General features: G+C 62.8%; 6 protein-coding genes across 6 annotated transcripts; 2 read left to right on the top strand and 4 right to left on the bottom strand.

Annotated features, from left to right (window-relative positions):
• Positions 1-227: 227 nt before the first annotated feature.
• Positions 228-1,214, bottom strand: Q8F55_000640 (uncharacterized protein; the record flags this gene model as incomplete). Its single annotated transcript, XM_069349291.1, has 3 exons — positions 228-362; positions 406-845; positions 896-1,214. 3 exons carry the CDS (start codon positions 1,212-1,214, stop codon positions 228-230), a joined length of 894 nt encoding a protein of 297 aa, XP_069212835.1.
• Positions 1,215-1,493: 279 nt separating this feature from the next.
• Q8F55_000639 (uncharacterized protein) lies at positions 1,494-2,263 on the bottom strand (the record flags this gene model as incomplete). The annotated part of the gene is made up of 8 exons (XM_069349290.1): positions 1,494-1,505; positions 1,550-1,612; positions 1,657-1,721; positions 1,773-1,831; positions 1,869-1,918; positions 1,963-2,040; positions 2,087-2,182; positions 2,231-2,263. The coding sequence occupies 8 exons, from the start codon at positions 2,261-2,263 to the stop codon at positions 1,494-1,496; spliced, it is 456 nt and encodes a 151-aa protein (XP_069212834.1).
• Positions 2,264-2,606: 343 nt separating this feature from the next.
• Q8F55_000638 (uncharacterized protein) lies at positions 2,607-4,750 on the top strand (the record flags this gene model as incomplete). Its single annotated transcript, XM_069349289.1, has 7 exons — positions 2,607-2,730; positions 2,778-2,946; positions 2,993-3,224; positions 3,263-3,385; positions 3,425-3,527; positions 3,568-3,963; positions 4,053-4,750. The coding sequence occupies 7 exons, from the start codon at positions 2,607-2,609 to the stop codon at positions 4,748-4,750; spliced, it is 1,845 nt and encodes a 614-aa protein (XP_069212833.1).
• Positions 4,751-5,053: 303 nt separating this feature from the next.
• Q8F55_000637 (uncharacterized protein) lies at positions 5,054-8,052 on the bottom strand (the record flags this gene model as incomplete). The annotated part of the gene is made up of 5 exons (XM_069349288.1): positions 5,054-5,165; positions 5,217-5,309; positions 5,358-6,636; positions 6,681-7,968; positions 8,023-8,052. The coding sequence occupies 5 exons, from the start codon at positions 8,050-8,052 to the stop codon at positions 5,054-5,056; spliced, it is 2,802 nt and encodes a 933-aa protein (XP_069212832.1).
• A 3,371-nt stretch (positions 8,053-11,423) lies between these two features.
• Positions 11,424-12,773, top strand: Q8F55_000636 (uncharacterized protein; the record flags this gene model as incomplete). Its single annotated transcript, XM_069349287.1, has 3 exons — positions 11,424-11,582; positions 11,803-12,423; positions 12,492-12,773. 3 exons carry the CDS (start codon positions 11,424-11,426, stop codon positions 12,771-12,773), a joined length of 1,062 nt encoding a protein of 353 aa, XP_069212831.1.
• A 123-nt stretch (positions 12,774-12,896) lies between these two features.
• On the bottom strand, positions 12,897-13,932 carry HNT3 (aprataxin-like protein; the record flags this gene model as incomplete). The annotated part of the gene is made up of 4 exons (XM_069349286.1): positions 12,897-13,034; positions 13,093-13,258; positions 13,392-13,424; positions 13,595-13,932. The coding sequence occupies 4 exons, from the start codon at positions 13,930-13,932 to the stop codon at positions 12,897-12,899; spliced, it is 675 nt and encodes a 224-aa protein (XP_069212830.1).
• Between the last annotated feature and the right edge of the window lie 598 nt (positions 13,933-14,530).

Raw genomic sequence — 14,530 nt, 5'->3', positions numbered from 1 at the left:
GCGTGGGGCAGGGCGGGGGGGGGCGGGGCGGGGCCATCGGGGAAGCAAGGCAGGGCATAGCCGCCGAGCTGGCGGCGGCAGCGTCAACGTCAGCCCCGCTCGACCAGTTGGGCAACGCGCGGCGTGGATCGCTCGCGACTCGTCCAACGGCGCACACTGATGCGCAGGGCCCACGCCTGGCCGGCACCACGTCCATAGCACAGCAATCCATACATATCGTACACTCTCTATCCCACAGCCAGCGCATTCGCGCCCGTCGGCTGCCAGCGGGGCCGCGGCGCGCCGCCGTGCCCGCCGCGCCCGCCGAACCCTCCGCGCCCGCCCTGGTCCCCGCGCGCGCGCTTGGCCGGGCGCTCGTCCGTCTGCGGGGTCAGCTCGCTCCCCCGCCCAGCCCACACCACGCACCCTTGGCTTGACGCGCACGCGGCGGCCGTTACGCATCTTGAACTCTCCGCTGGCGTCGACCTCGCCCTCGTCCTTCTCGGCCGCCTCGGGCGCCGCCTCCTCGGCGGCCTCGCCCCCACCCGTCTCCTTCTCGCGCTCGGCGCGCCGCTCGCGCTGGGTCCCCACGCGCGCGTTCCGCTCCTGGATCTTGCCCTTGCGCGCCGCGCTCTTGCCGCCCCCGCCGGCCGTGAGCTCGACGTTGATCGCGCGCTGGTTGAGCTTGGTCTCGTGGAGCCGGAGACACGCCTGCATCTCGGCCCCCGTGGCGAGCTCGACGAACGCGATGCCGCGCGACTTGCCGCTCGCCTTGTCGGTCAGCAGGCGGACGCTTGGGATGCGGCCGGCAGCCTCTTTGAAGTGCGCGCGGACTTCGTCGGCCGTCGTGCGGAAACCGAGGTTGCCTGTGGTGTCAGCTGTGCCCCCCACCCCCAGCCCCAACCCGCCGACGCACCGACAAACAGGATGAAGCGCTGCTTGATCTCCTTCTTGCTCTTCTTGTCGCCCTCCTCGTCCTCGTCCCACGCCGTCTTCTTGCCCTTGCCCTTGGCGCTCTTGGCCTCCGCCTTGTCGCCGTCGTCGTCGCGTTTCCGCTTGGAAGACGTTGACGCCGTCGCGACTGCTGGCTCGTCGTCGCCCCCCTCATCCTCCGCGCCCTCGGCCAGGTCCGTCTCCGGCACGTCCTCGGGCTCCGGCAGCCCCTTGGCCTTGGCCTTTTGCTTGCTGCGGAACGCGAGCGCCTTTTGCTGCTTCTTGGTGAGTGTTGCCGACATGGTGGTGGGTGTGTGGGCAAACGGGTCGAGCGACAAAACACCCAAGTGACGTCGACTTCAAAATCTTATCGCCACCACAGACGGCGAATTAACCCGGGGGGACCGATTAAGCCGAAGTGACAGCCCAACGACGCAAGACCACCGCGCGGGTTCATGCAACATGATCGATGGTCATGCGTGAAAGAATACATGCGTCTGACTACTGGATCAAGGGTATGCGAGGCATCGTTATCGTTCGGTGGTCTATGGTACCGGGGGAGGGGGACGCTGAGCTCGGGGCTACGAGGCGTACTGGGGTGTCAGCGAGCCCCGCCGTCCGTCGCCGCTCAACATACCTTCTTGGTAAACTCGGCCGCCTTCTGGTCAAACGCCTTGCGGTCGTTGCGGTACTGGTCAGCCTGGCGGGTCAGCTGCAAGTCCCTGGCATCGGTAGCTGGCTCACAATCGACGCCACGAGCGGGTCGTCGGGGTTCGGCGCGTCCAGCAGGTCCTGGATCGCGAGCAGCACTGGGTGTGTCAGAACATGGCACATGCTAATACCACGGCGCAACTCCTCACCCGAGGCAATCTTGGTCGCCGGCTTCCACACATCAGGCTTGAGGACCGCAATGCAGATACTGCGACGTCAGCCACCCCCACACCCCTGGCACCCACTTTCCGTCCGTGTCAATGTTCGGGTGGTAGGTCTTGGTCGTAAATGACACCTGGGGAGTGTCAGAGGGTTGCTTCCACGGGCGCCGCAACCCACTGTAGGCGGCTTGAACGGGAAGCTGTCGCCAAACTCGACGCTCATGGCAAACTTGCCACCGGAATATGGCGTCCCGTCCTGCATGGCGTCAGGGGGAACCCCAGCGCCCTCGCAAGCAACTTACAGGCCCCTTGATGACCACCTTCCATGTGTGAATGTTGTCGCCGTTGGGCGAGACCGAGATATCGTCCAGGGGCGTCTTGACGAGCTCGCTGAGCTCCTGCCAGCGGTCAGCGGGTTGGCGTGTGAGAGGTACAAGCGAACCCACCTTCTGGATGCGACGGGTCCCCGCGGAAGACATGGTGGAGAATGGGGAAGGAGTGAGTGTCGAGTGAATAGTCCAACGTCAAATGTGACACCACCAGTGCGAGGGCTGGCCGTCATCGTCAGTCATGCGCGTGCGACCCAGTCCGCCAACCTCCACTCTGACCCAGGGTGGCACGGTCAACCGTCGACGGAAGCAAATCCGGAGACCGACCACCCTTTATCTCATCAATGGCGATGTTTCAGGCACGGGGTAGAGACCATCACTCCAATTCAAACATTTCACCGCGCGCAGCTCGCAGCGTCGACGCGTCTCCATCTTACCAAACGCGACGAGGCGTGGCCCACCATCACCGCTGGACACGCGCACGACACTCGGCATGAAGCTATCGTGGCTGCTCATCGCACTGCCCTCTGCGCTGGCAGTGGGCCGGTCTTCAAAACACGATCGCACCTGCCTGCCCTCCGGCGACGAGACGGCAATCAACCAGGCATTGAGCGCGGGTACGTGGCCTCATCACCATCTTCGGCACAGCGTGCTGACTGCCCAGGTGGTAGAGGGACGACGGTGTCGCTATGCCCGGGCTCGGTGCACCGTCTGCAAGCGCCCGTCGTGTTCACGGCCCCACAGCAGACGCTGAACACGGCCGGAGGCCTCAAGGACGGGCGCGACCGCGCGATGCTCGTGGTCGAGGGCAAGGACCAGGCAGTCGCAATCTTGTGAGCCGAGATGTGGCTTGGTGTGGACGCTTCTCACCTCCTGCAGCGCGGATTGCAAGGCGTGCTCGTACGCGACGATTGACGGGCTGATTGTGGACGGCAACCGCCCCCAACTGCTGCGCGTGCCCAAGGGCGGCGCCCTCATCGAGGTCGGGAACGCAGACGGCCAGGCGGTTACAAATTGCAGGCTGTACGAGCCGCGTGGGTGGAGCGCCCTCCATATCCGAGAAGGCGACAACCTCAACTGCCGCAAGGCGTATATTGCCAACAATGAGATTGTGAGTTGGCCATCGCAGGCTCAAAGCTCATGAACCAGGGCCCTTGTGGAGAGGAGTGGGACGACGAGTATGACGGCGTCGTCGAGCTGGAGCCGAGCTGGGGCAACCCCCGAGCAGATGGGATCAGTCTGGCGTGCAAGGAGTCGATTATTGAGGGAAACGTGAGTGCATCCAGTTGGCAAGACGCCTGACGCAACCAGACCGTGTTCGACACGACCGACGGCGCTATTGTCCTGTTCGGATCCTCGGGCTCCGAGGTGCGCGACAACACGGTCTACTCGCGGACGCGTGTGGTGTTAGGAGGTAAGCAGTTGCCACTTTGCCACAAACTGACCGCGTGCAGGCGTCAACCTCGTCGACTATGACCCATGGAAAGGAGACTACGCCGATGTCCACGTTCACGACAACCACTTCTACGCCAAGGCAAGGTATTTCAAAGTCGGTATCGTCGTCGGACCATCGTCCTGGTCAGATGACACCGACACTGTTGTCCGAGGTGCCACGGTCACAGACAACAAGTTCCACGGCGCCAACTTTGGTTACGCCATTGTCGTATCTTCGGCGACCCAGTTTACAGTCTTGCGCAATACAGTCGACGACGACGCTCAATTCACCGGAGTCAATGGTCCCACGTGTCCGACGGCGCCTGAGAACGGCAAGCCCACTGCGTTCCTCATCAATCGGGGCTCGGCCCGTGGGACCTTCCAGGACGATTTCGTCAACGGCGAGGTCCAACACAGTAAGTGGGGCTAGCGGGGGCTAGCGGGGACACCGGGACCCCAGATCCGCCGGACTGGGACTGGGCACGTGCTGGTGCTGATGATGTAGTCATCTGTGTCAACCCGCCGGATGAGAATGGCAAGCCGTACACGGCATGGCGGATGAGGGACTCGCCCGAGGCGATCGCGGCCAAGGCGGCGGCCGAGGCGGCCGAGCACCCGCCAGAGCTGGTCGTGGGTGCCGACTCGCGCCTGGCCGACGCGCTCGTCGCGTACCAGATGTCGCTCTTGTCCGCGATGAACGGGCTCACGAACCGCCTCCTCAACGCGACAGCGGGCGCGCCGGCGTCTGAATCTGACAGCCACCGTGACGAGCGTGACTCGGTGCCAAAACAAGATGGCAGGCCGGCAAGAGACGCCCTCGCACAGCCGGCCGCGGTGCGCGAGGCCGCCGCCCGCCTCGACAAGCTAGAGCTCGGCGACAAGGGACTGCGGGAAGAGCTGCGTCGCCTGAGCAAGGAGGTAGTCACTCTCGACTCCAAGGTCCGCGAGCGGGCGGATGCCCACCGCCCGTTCCTTCAGGCAGTCTTCAACTCTGTCCGTTCCCACCGAACCCAGCTCCAGACCCAACGGACAGCCGTGAGAAGCGGAATCTCCGACCAGGCCCGTGGCGGCGGCGGCGGTAGTTTCACATCTGCATTCAAGCAGGTCACATGCGTCTTTGCCGCCGTCGCCCTGGTCGCGTTCCTCGTCACCGCGTTCCGTCGTTACCGCAAGGGACGCGCCACAAAGCCAAAGGCACGGTGATGGCATGTTGGAGAGGGCATACGGGGGTCCGGTCTCACCTGTGCCGGGGGCTCCAAGGTCCGGGCTATGTTTGTTACACTGTAGAGTGATGTGGTAGAGTGATGTGATTCAGAGTTTAACGTGACGTGAGAGTCACGATGCATCTAGTCTTGTACAGTGTCAGGCGCATGCAGGGCGATGGCGCGCGTATTGAGCTTTTCACTGGATCAGAAGGGGACACGCCGAGTCGATACTGGGGGGAGGGGAACAATACAAAGGCGCTCCACAATGAGATGAGAGGGATTCGCCGTGTTAGGGGCGGGCTTATGGGTACACGAGCTGAGTGGGAAGGATGCACTGTCCATCCTCGCGAACAAGGAAGATTGGTGTTGGGTGGGTAAGCCCACGGGGTTCGGCGGCAGCCATGACCTCGTTACTAGGCAAATGTCAGAAAAGTGAACCCCTCTTTGATCGCGAGCAAACGTACCACCTGACTTCGTTATGGGCGGCAGGCTGGTCGCCATAGTAAACCGTGTGGGCAGCAGTGCCGTCAGATTTCTTGGAGAAGTTCTTGCCATAGCTGCCTCTGTTAGCCACAAGCTCGAGGGTCGTTCCAGAGCAAACTTACAATGTTACAAGAGGCACGTTGGCCATCGAAGTGTAGTGGTGGTTGTACTTCGCCGGAGCCTCCGCGCTCATGTTGGGAGGGAGGAAGCGGTGGGCCACTGGGAAGGGCGACATCGGAGCGGTGGGCTCGGTCGCGTAGGGCGGGACGTAGAAGGTGTACGAGACAGCCTCGGTGCTGACAATGCTCCAGATGCAGACGTCTCCGACGTCGAGCGTCCAGTAAAGGCGCTCCGTACCGGCCATGGCGCCATTCGCGGCCATGAGGGCGTTGGGCATGTACTCGTACGAAGCAGCGGTCGTGATGTCGACCGACGACGTACGCTTCTTGTGCAAGGACGCCGGGCGCTGGAGCGGACCACGGCTGGTCGAGCCGGTGCGCTGGCGACGGACGGGGCCACCGTCGGTGGAGGGAAGAGCGATCTCGTTCGAAAGAGGCGAGAAGAGTGCCGACGAGGACGACTTGCGGCTGTGGTTGCCAAAGTAGTCGGTCGACGAGGACGACGAGATGGGGCTGGGGGGGTTGGAAGGAAGGCCCACGGTCGTGGTGTGGGGAGTCATGGGCAGGACACCAAACCTGGTCTGGGGCGTGTTGGGCATGCTCGAAGGACGCGAGCCACTACCCCTTGTCTGCGTCGGGAGAGGGTTCCAGCGGCGCTCGGCGTTGACAAACTGCTCGCGAACAGTCTCCTGGTCGCATGAGAGCCACAGACCTCCGTAGCTGGGGTCGCGACCGACCTGCTGGCGAGAGTCGTGCTGGTAGACCTCGAACGCAACCTTTTGGAGCTGGGAGACGGGGTGGCCAGGGAGCTCGCCCTCGGGGCAAGCAATGGCAGCCTCGGTGGACGTGCCGTCCATGCCGACAACGTCGGAACCCTCCTCGCCCCTGCGAATGACAAGGACGGGCGAACATCTGCCAGTCTGGAGCGACTGTAAGACAACGGTAGAGTTGTAGCGGATGCTGGGTGCCAGAAGGGTCGAGATGACGTTGCTGGGAGGGCTGGGCCAGTCGGGGTGGGGAGGTGCCACATTGGTCGGGAGCACGGGCTTGGTAGGGTCGACAAGGTAGATGATGAACGACTCCCAAACACTCGGGTCAACCGTAAAGCTGCCGAAAATGCTCTCCGATGTGGGAACCTTGGGCGGGACGGATCCAGTCACGGGGAGGCGGTCCGAGCCCACGTACCGCGTCAGGTCGGTGGGAACTGAGAGGTAACGCGTCGACGATGTTTGCGACTTGACACGGTTGAACAGTGCAATGGTCGAACCGTGCTGAATAATGACTCGTCAAGTCAGCACGTGCTCTTCGAATGCTCGGTGCACTTACGCTCAGCCGACTTGCTGTTCGACTTCTTCTTGCTGGGCTTGGAGATGACCTTGATCTCCTTGCTCTCAAACACGCCAATGGCCTGCTCGTTGCTGATGTCGGGCATTGTACCCTTGGCAGGGCCCCAGCCGTGCACGCCGGCGTGGTGGATCAGGGGCGCTTTGACCGTAACAATGGCCTTGACCTCGCGGCGCTTGCCATCATTGTCCGAAATGTGGAGGTTCTTGCCGGCAACGTTGCCGAGGAAGGGCTTGTCCTCCTCGGTGATGGCCTGAGTGTGAATCTTCTCGTCGAGCGACTTGTTGTCGAGGGTGGTCCACGAGACATGGGCGTCCTTGACAGTCGATTCGCCGGAGAGGCTAATGTTGACACGAGGGGCAAGGAGCGGCGAGACGGGGCAGTCGTCCTTGCTGGGCGTGAACCACGCCTTACCAACCAGAGTTGCCTGAGGGTGGGGACACAAGAAGCGCTTCTCGGTTCCGTAGCTCTTCTGTCCGACCTTGGGTGACATGATGATGATCTTGCGCTCACCAAGGGCGAGTCGGTTGGGGGCCGCAATGTACTGCCTGAGCGCCTGGTTGATGAAGGCGCCACGCTGAGGGTCGGACAGGGTCGACAAGTCGACGGGCTGCTGGAGAGGGCGAGGGATCGACATCTGCTGCTGAAGCGCGGCCTGGTGGGCTTGGTGCTGCTGCTGAAGGGTGGGCTGCTGCTGCTCCATGACTAGTGCACGCTGAAGAGGCATCGAAAGGTCGTCAAGACCTCCATTGCCGTTCCACTCGTGCTCAGTCGAGCTGGCAGACAGGGACGACTGGCGGCTCTCGAGGATCAGGTCGCTGAAGCTCTTGGTCGGCTTGAGCATCTGGTGCGGGAGCTGCGAGGGCGATATTGTGCCAGGGTAGTAGTACGGCGGGGCCACCGGCTGGGGCATTGCGAAATCGGTAGGGACGGGGCTGTAGAACATGTTGGGCTGGAAGACGCGGTCGACCTCACCCGTCGAAAGGTCGAGTCCGGTAGGTGCCGTGCTCGAGAGCGAGGATGGCGTGGCATGCTGAGGGTAGGAAAACGACTGGCCAGTAGTGTCCAAGGCAAGTGCAGGACGAGGCTGCTGAGGGATCGAAATGGGGAAAGCGTGCTGGGGCTGCTGGCCGGCAGTGGCGACAAAGTTGAGATCGTATTGGGTCAGACTGGCAAAGTCTGCGGGGTTTCCGGGGTCGAATCCTAGGCCGTTGGTCTCCTCGTTGGGAGGAGGCATGGTGAACTGGGCGTGTGGGGCAAAGGTGACGGGCTATGCGATCAGTCAGCAACCCGAGCTACCCGAGGTGTCGCGGTCCCTACTCACCCCGCCGCCTGGCTGCTGCGTGTGCCACATAATATCCGAGGATGAAGTCGCTGGGAGCAAGAAACTGCGAGTTGCGGCAGGGGAAAGAAAAGCAGTGGAGCCGTGTGAAGGTGTCGCGCTGCGACGTAGAGGGGAAGAAACCTGCTGAAGCGCTGTGGGTGACGAGGTGGTATTAGCGGAAGAACCGAATGGCCAAGGGTGGTGGTGGTGGTGGGGCCCAGACATCTCGAGAATAGGCTGCGGGTGTGCGCGCGCGCAGTGCCAGGAGAGAGAGAGAGAGAGAGAGCACGGGTGCCAAGGGTGTATGGGAGTGAGATGGAGGAGGGGAGGGGCGTGGTCGTGGAATGGGTAGACTAGCCAGACGGGATGGTAACGGGTGTCGGCGAGCAGTAATAAAGCGCGCGCGAGCCAGCGTAGAGCCGGTCCCTACGGCACCAACCTGCTGACTGACGGGTACGGCGACCCAGACAGAAGCATGGCCATGGCCGTGCAGCCGTGTAAGGGGGGACAGTGTCGGCGGGGAGGGCTATGACATGGGGCTATGCCAAGGTGCGTGTGGGTGGAGGACACGCGGGTAGGATGCGGGCAGCGCGAGTGTGGGTAGAGGATACAGCGGCGGCGAGATGGACTGTACGCATACCGGAGTGGGAGGTGTTGTCGCGATGGGCAACTAAGGGGGAGAGGGGGAGGGGAAGGTGAGGGGAGATGCCGGGTGCGGCAGGTGCGGGTGCGGGTGCGGGGGTGTGGGGGGGTGCGGGCGGTGATGGGCACGAGTGATGATGAGATGGGAGATGGTGGTTGTGGGAGCAGTTCTCACCTGTCTTGCAGCTGCTGTCGGTGAGGGCGGCGGTGTGTGTGTGTGTGTGTGTGGTGTGTGCGTTGCGTTACTGCAAGCTGGTCGCCTTGTAGTAGTAGTAGTAGTGGGAGTGGGTGTAGTAGTAGTAGTAGTGGGTGGGTGGAATGTGTGTGGGCGGTGATAGCACGGGTGGTCGGTGGTGGTGGGTGCTAGTCGAAAGGGGGAAGGGGGCTACTGCCAAAGAGACAAATGGCGAGCGGTAACTGTAGATAGCGTTGAGCAGTCTATTATGCAGTGATGCGTGTGTGTGAGATGGGGTGTGGGTGGTGGGGTGGGTGGGTGTGGTAGGTGGTAGGTGGTGGTGACTGAGAAGGGCAAAGAACAAGACGCGGTACACGAGTAGTGGTGAAAGGAAGGGCGAAATGTCAAGCGACTCTTGACGGGGGGAGGGGGGGGACAAGAAGGTGTGGTCGTGTCGTCTACGGATAGATATGGAGTTGGAATGGCAGCACCCTCCTACCTACTCTTTGCCGAGAGTAATGGTCTTGGGACGCTGCTGCTGATGTTGGTTGCAGCGAACGAGCCGGACGGAGGCACCGACCGCAACCGCCGCTGCTTGCTCCTCCTACTCTTGCTTGCCGTTGCCGGAGGCATTAACCAGGGGGGAGCCGAGGGGCAGTAAAGGGCCGCGGGCACGAGGAGCGGCGGCAGGACGAGCCAGCAGATACTGGCAGCAGCACCAAGCAAAGCACGGCGGCCAAGGGACAGGCGCAAGAGGGTTAAACGGTTGGCATGGGAGCCACGCAAAAAGGGCAGGGCACGCGGGGGAGGACCAGAGGGGGGAGGGGGGGCCACTGGCGGCGGCGCGGCAGGCCCGGGGTGCCGTGGGTGACGAGAGGGGGGAGCGCTGGCTGGCTGGTTTGAGCCCGGCTGGACCGGACGGACGGCACGCACGGGAGGCAAGGCGAGGGGAGCAAAAGCGCAAAAGGCGAGTAAAAGGCTCGGGTCTGCGTCGTCGTCGCCGTCCGTCGTCGTCGCCCCTTTGTCGTCGTCGTCGTCGGCTCGGCTGTCTTGGACGGGCAGGAGCGCAGCGCGGTACAGCGCGGGGCGGGGCGAGCGAGCGGGTCGGTCGGGGGTGGGGGGCTGACGACTCCTAGTGAAACCCACCCAAAAAAGTGCCAGGCTGACCCTCTCGTCGTACATCACTTTGAATGTTCTCGACTCTGGCCGGCCCATTGACGGCGGGAGAGCAGCGGCAAAAGACAGGAACCACCTGACACTGGTATCGAGGTGATGCTATCCGGTATAGGTACGATACGTGTACGATATACGGTACGGGTACGGTACGCTGTACGTACTTGGATTTCATGTGGTCCACGCAGAGCCAGAGCCAGAGGCCAGGGCAAGGCAAGCAAGCCAACGAGGTGACTACAAACACCTAGGAACAAACGACATGCAACGCACGGCACACGATACCCGCACCCGGCCGGCACCGGGGCTCGCTGCGCTGCTCTGCGCTGCCCACCGTTGCTCCTGCTCGCCTGCTCGCCCGTGCCGTACACATCTCGCTCGTGCATGATAGACGGTGTACAGATGACTGTGGTAACGGCACCCGGCACCCGGCCTAGTCTGTGTGTCAGACATTGGCTGCGAGCACAAGGCTACGGTTGGCTACGGCCCTAGATGCTGCAACAGAGCCGTCGTGGTGGTAACGAGGCGCTGAGGTGTAAGATCGCCGTCTCGTTTCCGACGCCGACCAGCCGGCCAGGTCGTCGCTCACTGCCACCTGTATCATTCATTACAAGGCACTCCCTTGCCTGATCGCTTGCGGTTTCGATTAATGCATGCGGTGCGAGCCGCCCTTCCGCTCCGCTCCGCCGCGGCCGCAGCACCAGCAGCAGCAGCAGCAGCCGGCGGCACGAGCCCCGCCCCCGGCCTGACCCCGTTCCCACCGCCATAATGTGCCCGTCTTGTCGATTGCCATTGCCGGTAGAGTAGTGAACCGATGTGGGTCGGGCATGCCGATGGTAATACTGGTTGAATACTGCGTGCGCCACGCCAGGCCAGGCTGTAACTGGAATCCGCGAGCCGCGAGGGGGTAAAGGTGCGGGGCCTGCGAAGGTTTGGACCTGGCAGGTGGCAGCTGGAGCAGCTGGGCACGACCGCCGCCGCCGCCGAATCGCCGTTTGGTGGGTGGCTTGTTGCGACCCCCCACGTAGCGCCCACCTGGTCCCTCCGCCTGACGCCACAATGTGCCTGACGCGTTCCTTGGGATTCTGGGCTGCCACTACCCACCTACCACCACGAGCGGCCCGCAGCAGCCGCCTCGCCGCCGCCGCCGTCGCCGCAACCACCCACCACCCACCACGACCGACCGTCTCGATTCCGCACCAGAGACACGACACACCCAGTAAACCCACCGATCTCCGCACCCCGGCCACCTCTTTGCCCCGCCCACTCCGCTCCGACTGTCCCCCGCTCCACCCCTACCGTCATCTTGCTCAAACCGCTCGGTCCCGTGCAACCGAATTTGGGTTGCATATACTCACGCACGACTACGACGACACGAGACGTCCCCGAGCCCCCGAGCCCCCGACCCCCGACAATGCCGCACAGTCACCACTCGCATTCGGGCCAGTTTTGCCGACACGCAAAGGACACGCTGGCCCAGGTCGTAGACGAGGCCGTGCGAAAAGGTTTCCGCGTCTTTGGGCTCAGCGAACACACGCCAAGATACCGCGAGTGTGACTTGTTCCCAGAAGAGGTGGGTCAGAAGACGGGCTAGCGACCCGACCCGAGGGATTGGGCCCGAGGGCCGACAGGAGAAAAGAGAGTCGACGCGCAGCTGCGGTACGGTTGTCGCCGGTACGCGTGTGCAGCTCGATCGATCTGTTCATTGGGTTCCCACACACGCGTGTGGGGGGGTGCTACATGTGCAAATGACAATGGCTAATGTGGCTACCGCTACCGCTACCACTCCACAGGCCGACCTGTCACCACATGACCTGTTGACGACATACGAAGACTTTTTGCGCGAGGCCACGCGTCTCCGTGACGAGCGGTCAGCAGACATTGACCTGCTCGTCGGCATCGAGAGCGACTACATTTCCGAGCTCGACAGCGACGGCCTCGACCGGCTTCTAGATAGCCACCCAGAGATCGACTATGTCGTCGGTAGCGTCCACCATGTCGACGGCGTCTCGATCGACTTTGACCGCCCCACATGGTTGAGGGCCGTCAGGGATGTCGGCAAAGCAACCCAGACCATGACTCGCCTATCCGACGGGAGTTTGGCACTGGTCCCCCTCGACCAGAGCGACGTTCGCTTGCAGCAAGGCTACACACCCACGGCCGCAGAGCTGGAACCGTTCCTGATCGCCTACCTCGACGCCCAGTATCACCTGCTGCAACGCCACCAGCCAGAAGTGGTAGGCCACTTTGACCTGTGTCTTCTGTGGTGCCCTGGCGCATCACTGGAATCAGTGTGGGACCGTGTGAAACGCAATGTCGAGTACGCAATTTCGTACGGCGCCCTGTTCGAAGCGAACGCTGCCGCCATTCGCAAGGGCTGGCACACGTCTTACCCAACCCCTAACGTGCTTCGGGTGAGTAGTGGCAGGGGGCAAGGGGCAGATGTTCCCGCTGGCCGTCCATTGACCTTGTTTTCCCTTAGCTGATCCTCGACAACGGTGGGCGCATCTGTCTCTCGGATGATTCCCACGGCGTGTCGTATGTCGGGTTAAACTACGGCCCGATGCGAGACTACCTTGTTGCTCAACAAGTCGAGACAATCTGGTACCTCGTCCCTGCCGCTGCTACTGCTGCGGCCGCCGCGGACGGCCTTGACCAAGCTGTGGGGAAGAGGGGACGGGTCGTCGCTCGTCCAATGAAGGACTGGGCCTCTGACCCATTCTGGGCTGCCACCACTACCTCGGCAGTGCCACCTCGGGTGTAAACTGTAAATAGCTAATAGAGTATTTAGACTCGATGTCAACACGTGACGACGTTCCTAACCAAAACCAAATACAAATGCCATGTATTGCATCTACTGCGCACAGTGGGCCTCCAACCCACTCCACTAGCGGCCCGCTGCACACCGTTCCTTGGCCAGCTCTAACTCGAGGTGCTCCTTGAGCAAGGGCATGTTGCGCAACTCGGCATGGCACTTGAAGCATGCGAGTGGCTCACGCAAGAGCTGCTCCCTGCTCTGCAGCATCTGGCCCGGGGTGTCAGCGTCGCGAACCGCTTGCCGCTTGGCTGAGGTGCTGGCTCACCCCCGCCTGGCGTTCGGCAAGTTGGCTATCCGAGTCGGAGCACCATTCCTCCACCTCGTCTAGGCTAACAAAGAACCCGAGGTCGGGGCGGAACGAGTTGTAGTGCTTTTTGGTCTTGAGGGACGGGGACACTAGGTCGCTTGAGATTACATGCAGGTGGACATGTCTGATGGGGGGGTGGGCAGGAGGGCAAGGGTTGTCGGTCGTTGCTGTCAGCATGGGCATCGAGATGGCAGGAACCAGGGTTTAGCCTTTGCCAGGGCAGCCGCTGGAATCCGGGTGCATGTACGACGGCTTACCTCATTGAAGGAACCGCATGAAACCCGGCCAAGCTGGCAAGGGGTAGGCCGTCAGCGCGGGCAAGGCAACGCAACGTGGGAGACGGACGAGCCAAGCTAGCTGCTAAGGCTAGGGGGAGGGCGAGGGCGAGGGCGAGGTCGAAGCGAGTGGGCCCGGGGTAACGAGAAGGAACTGGAACTCTTCCAGACACAAACAAACTTACACTGGCCACTGCCAACCCTCGGTCTTGAGCATCTCGTCCCTGACCATTTCCTCGACCTCGGTAGCAGCGTTTCGCATGGCGCGCAGGACGGCATCCCGGGCAGCATGTGGCAAGCGCAAGAGGCTTGCGAGGCTGTCCAAGTCCCGCGCCGTAATCGACGGGCCGAGGTCCGACGGGAGGCGGGGCAGCACGAGAAAGTGGTACCTTGCCTTTGGGTAGGCGTCAAAGATTGCAATGGTGTGGGGTGTGTCGATGAGGAGGGTCGACGCGGGGATGTCTGCGGCTGGGTTGGCAGCCTCTGCGTAGGTACGCAGCGCGCCGAGCCCGGCGGCCTGCATTGTGAATGTGCGTGAGATGTGCGTCGGTTAGGTGGTGTGCGACGGGTGCGACGGGTGCGACGGGTGCGACGGGTGCGACGGGTGCGATGGGCAGGTAGCGTAGCGAGCAGCAGCGTGCCGGCGGTAATGCTGGGAGAGCAGTGCTTTGCGGCGTCTCGCCGGCTATCGCGTAGTGAGGAGAGTAGTCGCCGCAGTATCAACGAGATTGGGTGGGCGGGCGGGGTCGCGAGCAAGCCGTCGGTCGGGCGGCCGCAGCAACTGCAATGCAATCGAAGGAACCAGTGGGTCGCAAAGGTTGGAAGCTTTAGTGGGACGTCGTGCGTGCCGTGCCGTGTCGTGCCGTCGTCGTCGTCTGTCGGGGGGTGAGTCGTTCGGCGGCGGACGGGCGGACGGCGGAGTGAGTGGGCGGAGCAAGGTCGGACGGAGGCGAGGAGGAAGAGTGAATTGGGCGCCAAGGCGTGGGAGCAGTGGGAATCACAGGCACGGCGCGATTTGGCGCGGGCGGGGCGGGGCAGGCGGCGACGGAGGACGACGACGACGCCGAGGTGTCGGCGGCGGAGGCTAAGGCGGCCAGGAGCAGACGGCACTGGCATGTGGA

Source organism: Vanrija albida (genome assembly GCF_041260175.1).
Source record: "Vanrija albida strain AlHP1 chromosome Unknown contig_1, whole genome shotgun sequence".
In the NCBI taxonomy this organism is placed as follows: Eukaryota; Fungi; Basidiomycota; class Tremellomycetes; order Trichosporonales; family Trichosporonaceae; genus Vanrija; species Vanrija albida.
Note: the sequence above shows the minus strand (reverse complement) of the source record. Positions and strands in the feature narration are given on the sequence as shown.